Source organism: Alosa alosa, chromosome 9 (assembly GCF_017589495.1).
Source record: "Alosa alosa isolate M-15738 ecotype Scorff River chromosome 9, AALO_Geno_1.1, whole genome shotgun sequence".
Lineage (NCBI taxonomy): Eukaryota > Metazoa > Chordata > Actinopteri > Clupeiformes > Clupeidae > Alosa > Alosa alosa.
The window spans coordinates 26,493,563-26,507,043 of NC_063197.1; the positions used below are offsets into that span (position 1 = coordinate 26,493,563).

A 13,481-nucleotide genomic window follows, 5' to 3' on the forward strand; every position below is an offset into this window, starting at 1 on the left:
GGGCCCAGACAAAAACAAACTGCATGGGAGCAATGGAGAGCCAACAATTAAAGCTGCCTCACTGGGGGCAGCCGTGGCCCACTGGTTAGCACTCTGGACTTGGGTAACGCTTTAGAATAACATGTGCTTATTAGGTATTAACAGTGCGTAATAAGCAGTTAACAATTCATTACTAACAGTTAGTTAACTGTTGTTATCCTTTAATAACATTAACTAACTGTTAACATGCAGCTTGTAAGTGTTAATAAGCAGCCTTTTTAAGTTACAAGCATATTTGTTAACAGTTGTAAGTGTTAACAAGCAGCTTGTTAATGCTTGTTAATGGTGTATAAGACAAAGAGGTGGATAACTAATAATACTTTATAAGACCTTTCTTACCTATTTGTATAGAGAGATAGAAACATATTTGTAAAAAGCATAGCTAGTGTGATATAGCACTTCGGAATATAGAATCAAGATAAACAATTTCATCAGCTGTATAAGAAAAGTAGTGTAGCTCAATAAGTAGCGATGCACTCTCTGATGCAGGCCAACTTCCTGCTCATAGCAACAATTTTGAAGGTGTATTTCTCACAGCTAAACCAAGCTAGATGGAGAGATACAGTATATAGAGAGATAGAAGGTTGGGCTTGTTGGAACTATAGGCTACATGGTCCTCGCTTTAGATTGGGGGGCTGCAAAATTTACTACAAATAGGTAAGAAAGGTCTTATAAGCGTATTAGTTATCCACCTCTTTGTCTTATACACCATTAACAAGCATTAACAAGCTGCTTGTTAACACTTACAACTGTTAACAAATATGCTTGTAAGTAACTTAAAAGGCTGCTTATTAACACTTACAAGCTGCATGTTAACAGTTAGTTAATGTTATTAAAGGATAACAACAGTTAACTAACTGTTAGTAATGAATTGTTAACTGCTTATTATGCACTTTTAATACCTAATAAGCACATGTTATTCTAAAGCGTTACCTGGACGGGTAACCGGAGGGTTGCCGGTTCGAGCCCTGACCAGTGGGCCGCGGCTGAAGTGCCCTTGAGCAAGGCACCTAACCCCTCACTGCTCCCCGAAGCCAAGTTGAAGCAGGCAGCTCACTGCGCCGGGATTAGTGTGTGCTTCACCTCACTGTGTGTTCACTGTGTGCTGTTTGTGTTTCACTAATTCACCGATTGGGTTAAATGCAGAGACCAAATTTCCCTCACGGGATCAAAAAAGTATATATACTTATACTTATACAAGTACTCTGCAGATCCTGTCTGATCTGTCCCTCTGACCTCCATGCTGTCCGGTATGAACAACCAGCACTGAGCCAGAGGAGAGAGTCGAGGCAACACTGCAGCGAGACCGAGCTGCTTCAGGGCAGTATCCCCGTAACGGGCTTCAACTACAGACATCACCACACTCCTCTGAGTTGTGACTGATTTCAGGCTAAAGCGCATCAGGCAGGGCGATTGGACCCATCTGCCGAGGCCGATACCAGCACCGGTCTGCACTGACCTTGTCCTGAACCATGCGCTCCCCACACACACACACACACACACAGTGGGCCGACAACCGCAGACAACCAGCCGAACCGACAGCCGAAGCCAGGTCCAATTTGCATCAGGGCACCTAGCTGAGCAAAACATCATGCTGTCTGCAGTGCATGCAGAGAAGCTGACCTGTCAGCATGCTGAGGGATTGTGGGTAAGAGGGATAACTTCCCTCCTGGAGGTCGAGACCTCATCGGGGAGTCAGCTTGCCGCGGGTGGGGGGTGGGGGGGGAGTATACGGTTGCGGCTAGGCGCGGTGAATAGGGCTCCAGGGGAGAGCAATGACATTAGCTGTGGTAGCAGTGGTCATGTACCGCAGCTAAGCAGTCACAGTGTTTTTCTCAGGCAAAGCTGAGCTGACACGGAACTATGGAGTGCTTTGCAGAAAAGACATCTCTGAAAGTCCCAGCGCAAAGTCCAAGAGGGATTAAGAAGACTTTGGAAAGACTTTGGAGGAAAAAGTTCTTTATGTATGCCTCTATGACTAAATAATGTGGAACATTGATGACGTTGAACACATACTTAATACCACCAACACCTACTTTTCACCTCTCAAGGTCGAGAGAAACAAACTGTCCATTCCTTCCCTCTGCCTCCAGCAACAACAACAACACGTCAACACCTTCTAAATGAAAGCTTTTATTACAGAACATGAGAAAAAGTGAGATGTGAAATAGAAATTAAACACATGGATACTGGCAGCATTTCAGTCCATTTGGAGGGATGTAAATGTGAACAACAGACAGAGAGGAGAGAGAGAGAGAGAGAGAGAGTGAGAGAGATACACTCACTCAAAAATCCTTAAAAAACACCATGTCCCAAACAGTATTTTCAGAGTGTATGCCACAGCAATGATTTTTCCACCAATAGTTCTAGCCAACCACATTACCCAACCAATCTGGCACAGAATCAGAACCGCAACCTGACCTGACAGGTCTTGTTGGTGTGCAGTACGGCCACCAGCCGGCACCGAAAAATATTCCACCTCTACTCGGTCCAAACCCATAAAATGGCGATTGTAGCCAAGGAGCGTGGTTCCTGTGATGTGGGTAAAGTCAAACTGAACCTATCACCGAGACCACAACCTCATTGGGGGCTCACTTTTCACTGCAGGACAACACAAAAATCTGAGGAAGGCAACAGACTAGCATTTTATACATCAGCGTGTGGTACAAGGAGGTACTCAGAAAGGCATCACTCTACTGAATGACCACTGATCATTCCACTGTGTGCGCAGTAAAACAAGCACAAATCAGTCGCTGTCGCCAGATGTCTTCGCTCCCACAAACCAGCCCTTGTGAAATTTCCAGTCAAATCCATGTCTATTCAGACAGCAGGCGGCAACAGGCCATAAACGGTGACAGATCTACAGTATGTGTAAAGAAGCGTGTCTGAAAATAACTGTGTTGGATTTTAATACTGAAAGCTTTACTCTGCTTGTGGTATCTGCATTTGACTACGCACTAGCAGTGTTAGTAGCTTTCTGTTCTTTACTACATACTACAGAATTCATTCATTCTCATTAAAATGTATACTTCAATTAAAAATCCATCAGTACTGACTTTTCCTTTGCTTAGCTACCATCAGAAAACATGGAAAGCTGTTCACTTGCTGCTTTTTCCTCTCCAAGGACACATAATACGCTGGAGTGCTTACAGTGAACACCGGTACTGTGAGAAACAGGAAGTACACGTGCTCAAACACCAAATGTGAAACAGCTCTCATGTGAGAAGACAGCCAGGGGAACTTACTTTGATGGAGGAGGAGGCGTAGAGCATGTCCTCCAGGCTGAAGTGGCAGCAACGGTTCAGATTCTCCTTGCAGAACTCCTGGACGAGCTGGAGGTTGGCGAGACTGTCCGCCAGCGACATGCTTTCCTTCAGGCAGATGTCTGCGGACGACGACGACAGGTTGCACGTGACAAAGAGACACGAGACGCAGTATTTACAGACAGGGGGAGGACAGAAGAAGAACAGCGCCCTGTCAAATCACTGGCCCCAAACTCGTGCTGACTGTTTACCTTTGAACGTGGACGGCCCTATTTCAACCCTGCCTTGGGCCGGCCAAGAGCCAATCACAACACTGATGGCTTAATATCGTTATTTAAATACCACTTAGAGAGGTTTGAATGAGGAACAACGAAACTCTGTCGTTTTAACACAATTATCTCATTTGTTTACTTTATGGGGGCTTTAAATAGAGAAGCATGTGTGCCACACTTATCAGTCCATCTAGCAGCCCTTCATCATTGCGACTAATGTGATTTGGGGTGTGCACATTACAGAGGGCAAGAGGGCAAGAGGGCAGGCTGGGGTCTAAAGAAAGTGTGTGTGTGTGTGTGTGTGTGTGTGTGTGTGTGTGTGGGGGGTGTTGACATGAGAGGAGACAATCATCCGAAGATGGTGTGGGTGAGAGTAATGAACCCATCCACTCAATGCCCAGCAAACTGGAAAACTCACAGATGACCCGCGACCAGAGTCAGTCTGATTGATACAAACACCGTTCAGGTTAAGTGTGTCTAACAGCCTGTCCATGATAACATTTCTATATTAGGATTTATTATTGGACAATGTTGGATAGTTGTCAATGTTAGTGACATGTGGTACAGTTGTTATGTTGCTCAAAAAACCCCAAGGCTCATATATCATATGATCAGAGAGGAGGGATCGGGTGGGCTGATACCTTCCAGTTTGACGATGTCTGGACAGTAGAAGTGCAGCAGTGCGGCCAGGGCGCAGCCGTCTGTGCTGTCCTTCAGCAGGTTGTCCACTGGGGGGATCCACGGCACTGTCTTGGGCAAGACCTGCTCCTTCCTGTACCTCGCCTGGGGTTGCAAAAATTGGCATTTAGCACTCCAGCAGAGTCATCTTTAAACACACACACACAGACACACACACACACACACACACACACACACACCAGCTCAAAACAAAGATTTAATGGAACACTCATACATTAAATTGAACACTGACACTCACAGATGCTCTCTTACATTGACGTACAAACAGGCAAATAGAAAGCAAAAGAAAGAAAAACAAGGAAGAAAACAGGAAAGGTTGACTCAAGCTCTAATTATAGGCTAGAATGTGAAGGGTCTACATCTACAGGCTACAAAATGAAAATATCACAAAATGCCACAGTGCACCGTGAAATCTAAATCTACCATGACAGAGACTCCGTGCTCTGGGAAACGAACCACATAATGAAATGGACAGAGAGCGCAATAAGCAGAGAAATACGGTCAACCACAGCTTTACGATGAAATAGGACAAAATCAGAGACAATGAGTGGTCATGGAAATGGAAGATGGGCACACATGAGGAGAGATGAAAGACAAAGTCTAAAAAAGAGGTTGCTCAGTAGACTTACAGGAACCAGTTTCCAATACCATTTGGTTGGAGACTTCAGCAGACCCAAAGAAACGAGAAAGCAGGATGGAAGACAGCAGTGAGTATCAACAAAAGAGAATAATCCCATCATCTGGGGGAGACCACTCTCATTGATGCAATCAGCCTCTTTGATGTCAAACAAAACATTCAGACACGCCTTATCAAGGAAGGACAGGTACACCTCCCCTCTATTCAAACTCAATAACAAGAATGTCTGTACAAAAAATCACACTGAAATCTGAAGCACCATGTGGGTAATATCTCAGTCCCTGTAAGCACAGCTGAACCCATGGGAAGGCATTTTTTCCCCATGACAGTTCTGGAGCTGCTCAGTAGCGCTCCTTCAGAGACTGTGATTGCTATCTGATTGTGCTCACAGCTGGAGGGTCTATGGGCAAAACCAATTAGGAAGCAATTCATTTCTTAAATACTGGAATTGAACAGAATTCAAATGGTGACTATTTAAACTGGAAGACAGTCATTGGTCATGAAATAATAGTTTAGAGTTTTACAGGCTTTCTTGGTTTATTATTGAATCATATTATTAGGTCTCATGACATGAATTCTCAGGTTATATCAGGCTGTATTTGATATTTGGTTTATGTACCTACTGATTTATCCAACAAGATAAAGGCTGCATAAAATACAAAATGTTGAGAGCCATCACAAAGATTGAAAACAGTATGCCGCTTCTGTTAGTAGATAGCATAGCATACCAACTAACCCACTAAAACCCACACAAGAAGCATCAGACTAACAGACTAGACAGGCAAATTTCCAGCATGACTGCGCACCTCTGCACCCCAATCTGTAGGAAGTCTGTATCTGCTGAAATTACATCTCCATACGAGAGCCACTGTAATCACTGGCAGCATTAAAAAGTCACAAAGCCATCGTGATTACGACCACAGTGTGCCTAAAATCTGAGGGAGATTTTTTGTCTCCTCCTCCCCTCCTTCGCCTGGGCGGGGTGGGCTCACAGCAGGTGGGAGACCTGAGCACTCGAGCGCCACGTCAGCGCGCTGAGACGCCGAGGGGACGAGGCATCGGCAGCCATGGAGGCGTCATGGCAACGGCGGAAATAAAAGAAGCGTGACACCATGCAAGGGTATAATGAGGTGTACTTAACCTCCCCACCCCACCCCACCCCACCCAGATGGGTGAATAGAGAAAAGCCTTCCAGCACTCAACGTTCGGAGTGGGGGTGCTTGTGGCACAGGCAGAGCTCAGATGCCATTTTGGATGAGGGGGATGAGGAGCGGTTTAGTGCCAACGTGTGACAGCAGCGCATCCGTGCTTGTGAAGGGGTGCACTCAGTCCAACGTCCATCTCCTTTTGGATGACATTTCGGATAGCGTAGCTGGTCGTAGTCTTGTCCTTGTATTCGCATGTGAGAAAGAGACAAGGGCCAGATAGACAGACAGACAGACAGACACCCAGTAAACTGACACACTAGAGTCAGTCAGACAGGCTCTCCAATACCCCCCTTGCAAGTGTGTGTGCGTGAGAGGACTTCCCACAATGCAACTGCCTTTCAATCTGCCGTTCTTGTCATTTCTGAGACCTCAGAAGAAATGACAAGCTCTCCAGAGTAGATTCCTCCAATTCCTCTGCTCACGGATTTGTGCCGAGTTTAAACGGATTACTTCCTGTGGCCTACAATCGCCTTTAAAGTGACGCGCCCACGAGTGTCTGGGATATTTTTTTTTTGTGTGTGTGTGTGGTTGTGGTAGCACTGGCAGAGCTTATAGTTGCTCTTAGTCCCTCTGTATTTTGATGACATCAGCACATCTGTGTTTTCAAAGTACCCATCAAAGCAAAGGCCGTTAAAAAACACGAACCTGATTCTATTTCAGCTGGACGCAACCACGGCACTGCTCTCTGATTAAGGAGCAGGATCTTTTCTTACTGCAAGGGCAGGTCTGGGATCAGCTCCAGAGTGTTGACATCAGGGGGGGGTTAGACTATGACTCCATACTGAAGTCAGTCACGGTGTTTGTTACTGTAACTCTGCAGGCTGTGTGCCCCCTGTCAGATTCCAGCTTCATCAGAGGGAGTAAGCGATCCGTCCCTTCATTCTCTTCCTCTCTCTCTACAGGAGGTAGTGTATGTTTGTGTGTGTGTGTGTGTGTGTGTGTGTGTGTGTGTGTGTGTGTGTGTGTGTGTGTGTGTGGGGGGCTTGGGTCGGTAAAGAAATGGGCCAGAGATTTTACCCGTTTTTACCCGATTTTAACAGTGCTGTGATTTAAACATGATGCGATTTGCGTGGCAGCGTCAACACATGGCGGCAAAACAGATTAAGGGAAGAGGGGAGAGAGAGAGAGAGAGAGTGAGGGAGGAAAAATCTCCCAAAACACCAGCGCTACCAAGCACGACCTCATGTAGTAGTGGAGGTGTCTGCCAAATAACCGGCTGGGTATTAGTCTGCCGCGAGCTGTCCTCATATGTGTGTGTGTGTGTGCACATCTGTATGATGAGCAAACGTGTCTGTGTATTGCCATGTGGACTCTTTCTGGTGTTGCGTAACAGGCCTGACATTCCTGTTCATGTCGCTGGTGCCAGTGCCATCCCTTTGGATGTGCGCGCACGAGAGAGATAGAGGGACAGGGAGAGAGAGAGAGGGGGACAGGGAGAGAGAGAGAGAGAAAAGAGGAGAGAGAGAGAGAGAGGGACAGGGAGAGAGAGATAGATAGAGAGAGAGAGACAGAGAGACAGGGACAGACAGTGCAGAACTACTCCGGGCCAGTGCTACGCACGCACAGCCGCCTCTGCACACTGACAAACCACATTAGTGTCAAACTGCAGCCCCAGCGGAGGACACTGGGCAGGGTAGAGCAGTAACACACCATGCAACCATGCACACACACACGCACACACACACATAGAGTAAGAACATTGAATTGAGTGATTTTCTATTTCATGTGAAATCATTGAGCAATTTTGTCACTCTTGACAAGTGCAGTCAGCTTCCCAATATGAGAAACACCACTGGAGTTGAAACAAAGACAAAACTACACTATCTCTCTCTCTCTCCTTCTCTCTCATCCCAGGGCAGATGAGGTATCTGGCACCAGTCTGCCTGTGTGCTGGGCTGTATTAACATGGGCTCTGAAGGGGCATCGCTCAGGGCTGTCTCCAGGGCTTGCGTGGACATGGGAAAGGAGAGGTCAGGCCAGGTCACCGAAATAGCCTTGACTTTCACAGGGGTGTGCTGCTTGGCAACACAGGGCTGCACAGAGAGGGGGTGTTGGTGTCAGGCTTGACTTATAGCTCACACCTCAAACTGCTCCTGTCCAACGACATCAAGGTGTCCCAGAGTACGGTGTTCATTTTAGGACATCCTCAGACTCAGGTGTCAGACTCAGAAAAACATCGGTCATCTTCAGACAAAACAGCCTCAGCGTCAGAAAAACCTCTGTCATCTTCAGACAAAACTGCATCAGCGTCAGAAAAACTTCTGTCATCTTCAGACAAAACTGCCTCAGCGTAAGAAAAACCTCCTCAGATAAAACTGCTTCAAACCAAACTGCCTCAGAAAAAGTGGAGTCAGGTCTCAGAAAAAACGCTGTCAGAAAAAGTGGAGTCAGGTCTCAGAAAATCAGGTCTCAGAAAAAACGCTGTCAGAAAAAACAGAGTCAGACGAAAAAGTCTCAAATGAAAAGTTATTGTGGGGACAGAAGAAGACGACGGATACAGAACGATGAGTTTAATATTATGCTTAATAATTATTCTGTCACTGGCAGGGTAGGAATTTCACGGCGGCGACGGCGTGGGTAGCCTCTTGCGCTGGCCGTGAAGCCCCTTTGAAAATCATAGGTTTACAGGCCACGGTGGCCTTGGTGCCCCCTTCTTTCAATATTCTGCTTTGTGTCCTACTAATAGCGATTTTATTTAGCCTGGCCCTGTCAAAATAATCTTAGCATTCACAGCGCCAAATTAATTTAGTCTTTTACGCGAGTGGAGAAAGTGACATCGCAAGAAAGTCGTCCAAATTCACCCATTCTTCTCAGTTGAACTACTCGCCAAGTAGCCTATTCATCACACAGACATCACAAGTGATGTCACATGAAAGAGCTTTTTCTCAGCTTTTCAACGATGTTAGCCGATAACTGCTGTGTTGAACGGTTCGCAGAAAAGTAAATAAAATAATTCAATTTAATCATACATTCTACTGAAGGTTTTGCGTCCATGATCTCCCTACCCATTCATCTCGTGGAATACTTCACGAACCCTTTTTTAACACATGACAAACCATATATCAGAATAAACAGCAGACCTTACCGGACATAAAGGTGTAAAGCAGTCCCCGTACAGTTAGCCGTTCCAGAGTAATCCAGTTTTGAATTTGCAGTAAATTTCGACATGCATTGATGTCTCCAAATTTGGGCTTTAAGTTTTACAATGTGTTTAAATTGTTCCACATGATTTCATAACGGGCCAAATACAAAATAAATGTTACACATATCGCCCTAGATATTGGTAAATCAGAGGAATGACTGACTAAGAGTTTATGAAAGCGAGACGTAGCCTGATCACAAAATGCTAAGCATGCATCTAGGCTATTTGAGTTTCTTAAAGATGAGCTGTGCTTAAATTTAAATTGTTCAATACATGATTTCATAGCAGGCCAAATATAAAATAAATGTTATATATAGCCTAGATATCTGTTTTTATTAGATGATCAGATGATTTACAGTTATATGTAATATGTCATGTTTCATGTTTTTGTAATGTTTCATGCAATGATGCAGGTCTACTGCAGTGAATAGGCTAAATACAACTTTGATCATTTTTATAGCCTACTACTGTATAGTTAACTTTGGCCTTGGTGCCCATGTGGCCTTTGTGCCCCCCACCAAATATGCCCAACTGAAGGCCAAGTGGCCTTGCCCCCAGAATGGTGAAATTCCAAGCCTGGTCACTGGCATGTTATATTTGGTGCTTGGTTAGATGTAGAAATTATAAGTAAAGGTAGAAAGTGATCCAATGGTATACACATTGTAGGAAATCCATGGATGTAACTTAGCTAACCTCACTTAAGCTAGTAACATTAGCAGCTGCTGTAAGGCACATACGAGATAAGCTACGCATTACTACATACAGCAAAAATAATTTGTTTTTTTGGGGGACTACGGTACATTCAATGAGCTAGGAAAAGTGGGTTAAACATTTTTCCACCACGAAAAGTCCAGAGCGACACCTGGACCATTATTTCTTACTTTGCTAACCGTTTCCCAGTTGTACACTACCTACCAGTAAGAAACCTGCATCATTATCATCACATCATTATTCCCAAACCCCCATAAAGACAAATGTGCTATGTCATGATGTAATACCATAAAATACCATTATGATAATACATGAAATAGCAGGTACCAACAACAAGGCACATTTCTCTAAATAAGTTAAGATAACATCTCATATGAAATGAATTCAACAACGCTGCAGTTATTGTCCCCTGGGGATTACATTTCAAGTACCTGTCTATCTTTATGTCTGTCTATTATTGTTGTGCAATGACAATGACAACTGCTAACGTTTTATAATGGTATTATATGGTATTACATCATGGCATTGCACATTTGTCTTTATTTAATACTTAATACTTTTTCTGAGACCTGATTTTCTGAGACCTGACTCCACTTTTTTCTGACAGCGTTTTTCTGAGACCTGACTCCACTTTTTCTGACAGCGTTTTTTCTGAGATCTGATTTTCTGAGACCTGACTCCACTTTTTCTGACAGCGTTTTTTCTGAGACCTGACTCCTTAGAGATGTTTTTCTGAGGCAGTTTGGTTTGAAGCAGTTTTATCTGAGGATGACAGAGGTTTTTCTTACGCTGAGGCAGTTTTGTCTGAGGATGACAGAAGTTTTTCTGAAGCTGAGGCAGTTTTGTCTGAAAATGACAGATGTTTTCTGAGTCTGACACCTGAGTCTGGTTTTTCTGGCCGCTGATGCAGTTTTGTCTGAAGATGACAGAGGTTTTTCTGACGCTGAGGCAGTTTTGTCTGAAGATTACCGATGTTTTTCTGAGTCTGACACCTGAGTCTGAGGATGTCCTAAAATGAACACCGTACCAGAGACTGCTTTGTCAAAGTAGGCAGTCAGCAGTGCTGGGCTGAAGGGATAAAAACACACCCACCCACAGAGCTGCTTAAGTCCTGGCTAGAACATCAGACTGATACCAGTGGCTCCCATGAGTGACAGGACAGATTCCACACTTAAGCCATGACTCATCACAACAGCCCTCAAGCACGGCCACACGTCGAAAGTCGTTTTAGTCGCACAGGGCAATTTCAGCCTTGTTAAGTTCACATAGACACACACACACCTGCCTGCTGACCACTCTCAAAAAAATGATTAACAGCTACCGTCATAACAAGAGTTTCTCTCTTCTTGGCAGGTGACTGCACAAACACACACAGTCATTTAAGAGCAGTTAGCAATGTGACAGTTAAATGTGTTACACAGGTCACACAGATATATGTTTCATGGTTTTGACAATGAGCTTGAACTATTAGTGGTTTGAGTTACATAAGATTGTGTACACAGCAAACAGTGAGTGCAGCGGCACAGAGCTTTTACTTTGGTATGGCTTTTATTTTTGGAGTGCAGCGAGTTTAACCACATTTTTCAAAACAACAGCTTAATAATTTCAAAACAGTCAATAACACAAAATGCCATGGCAAAGGCACTCCTGTTCAGGCAAGACTTAGGAAAGGTAACCCTGGAATTAACAACTTTTAACTAGTTGTCCTTTTAGGAAGTAAAAATAACTACTTAGTCCTAGCCACTGACTATATTATTTATATCAATCTAAGATTTGACCCAAAGTACACTCCATCCTTAGCATACTAACCAATTAAATGAATCATGCTTATTTGACCCATATCAGTGTAGTCTGATAATCATGGTTAGTCAAAGAATTATGTTCAAACAACTAACTAACAACTGATTTCACAGTTGATTAATTGGAAGGTCCCTCTCTGCGGTGCTCTTCACGTCTGATTAGCTGTTCTGACCGTAAGCGAGGGGACTGCAAAGGACGGGTTGGGGGGGGGTCACTCACCCGTGGACTCCCAGCAGGCTCTGTGCTCTGGTTCTCCCTTCGCCGCTGCTCTTGCATGATGATGTCCTTCAGATACTCGTTCACCTGGGGACCAAGAAAGAAAGAGAAAGAGAGAGAAAGAGAGAGAGAGAGAGATAGAGAAGAGAGAGAATGGATTGGGTTCATTACAGGACTCGAGCACAGCTGCAAACAAGCTCCAGAAAGGTCCAGTTCAATGGCAGTTTTGGGAGGAATCCATGTGTGCAGTATTTCCATAACCCACTACCTTTCATGTGCAGCATGTGCATTCAGATTTTTAGTCATATGATATTCAAAAGTGGCTATTCTAGCAAAAAACTTTGACAATGAAATCTATAAACATTTTATGGAATATGTGAAAATCAATCTTGAGGAAAAAGATACCTTTGTGCCAAATTCAAGATTTAGTTTCGGTGTGTTATTTTCATAGGGGGCAGTTTTACTCAGTATTGTTCTCTAATTTTCATCCTTTGCCGAAGTGGGACAGACTTCAGTCATATTTCTCAAAGGACCACATAACAAAGGGACGGCCAGTTGGTAAAGCCATCACAGAAGCACCGAGCATATGTGTGGTCTTCTCTAATGAGCACCCATGAGTGTATGAGTCTGTCTGTCTGTCTGTGTGTGGGATGAAGATACCCCAGTATGGTGGAGTGGTGGTCACTGGCATTAAATATAACAAATTCTCTCCCATTTCATACATGGGTTTCCAGACCAGAGAAAAACCTCATAAATCATTTCCAAAAAAGCTTTTTAGTATGGGCACGAGTAAGGCCTTAAAGGAAAAATTACACACAAGGAGATATGACCAGCAGGGACAAATATTGAATTTGTTCCAATGTCCCTTTAGTGACCTGATTTGCAGGTGACATTAATTTAGCTTACCATGACACAACAAAATAATTTGTACTCAAGGCTGCAAACCACCATATACAAATGATATATCTATCCCTGAAGGGTTTGTTTTTGAAAGGAATCTACACAGTATAGCATAAACTCATAAACAGGACAAACTCGTTACAATTAGCATGTTACCATCATCCATTACTAGGACTTGCCAAGCACTGCTAAGGCTGGGTTCAGGTTACATTCTTCTGCTGTTTGCTAAAGGTTAAACAAAGCGTAAAATATCATTCTAATAATTCTATCTCTGGGTTTTTCAAAGATTACCGGTATATTTTATTTTTCATGATTTGAACAATGTATACAAATACAATAAACGTCTCCATATACAGCAAATGATTTTGGCACAACACATGCTCACTATTAGCCTGGCTCCGCCTGTCTACGTACTTCCGCAAGAAGATCAGCACAAAAAGCTGTGATACAAAATATGCAGTTTACCTACTGCAATGTCCCTTACCCTTGTGTAATCAAGGACTAGGGATTTTCTTTCTGGACACAAAGAGTTTGAAGTGATTAGAGGATTGAGGTGGGCGATACAGGCGAGATGAGACAGGGCCTGTGATAGAT

General features: G+C 44.0%; 1 protein-coding gene across 7 annotated transcripts in view; it reads right to left on the reverse strand.

Moving 5' to 3' along the window:
- camsap2a (calmodulin regulated spectrin-associated protein family, member 2a) overlaps nt 1-13,481 on the reverse strand; it is a 44,633-nt gene that overhangs the window by 13,280 nt on the left and 17,872 nt on the right. For 4 of the 7 annotated variants that reach the window (XM_048252050.1, XM_048252047.1, XM_048252049.1 and 1 more), the window contains exons 4-7: nt 11,991-12,074; nt 4,903-4,935; nt 4,216-4,357; nt 3,285-3,424 (exon numbers count right to left, since the gene is read on the reverse strand). In XM_048252050.1, the coding sequence (XP_048108007.1) occupies nt 3,285-3,424; nt 4,216-4,357; nt 4,903-4,935; nt 11,991-12,074 (399 nt within the window). The remainder of the gene's footprint in view (nt 1-3,284; nt 3,425-4,215; nt 4,358-4,902; nt 4,936-11,990; nt 12,075-13,481) is intronic. The other 3 variants (XM_048252053.1, XM_048252051.1, XM_048252048.1) reach the window with 1 other exon arrangement.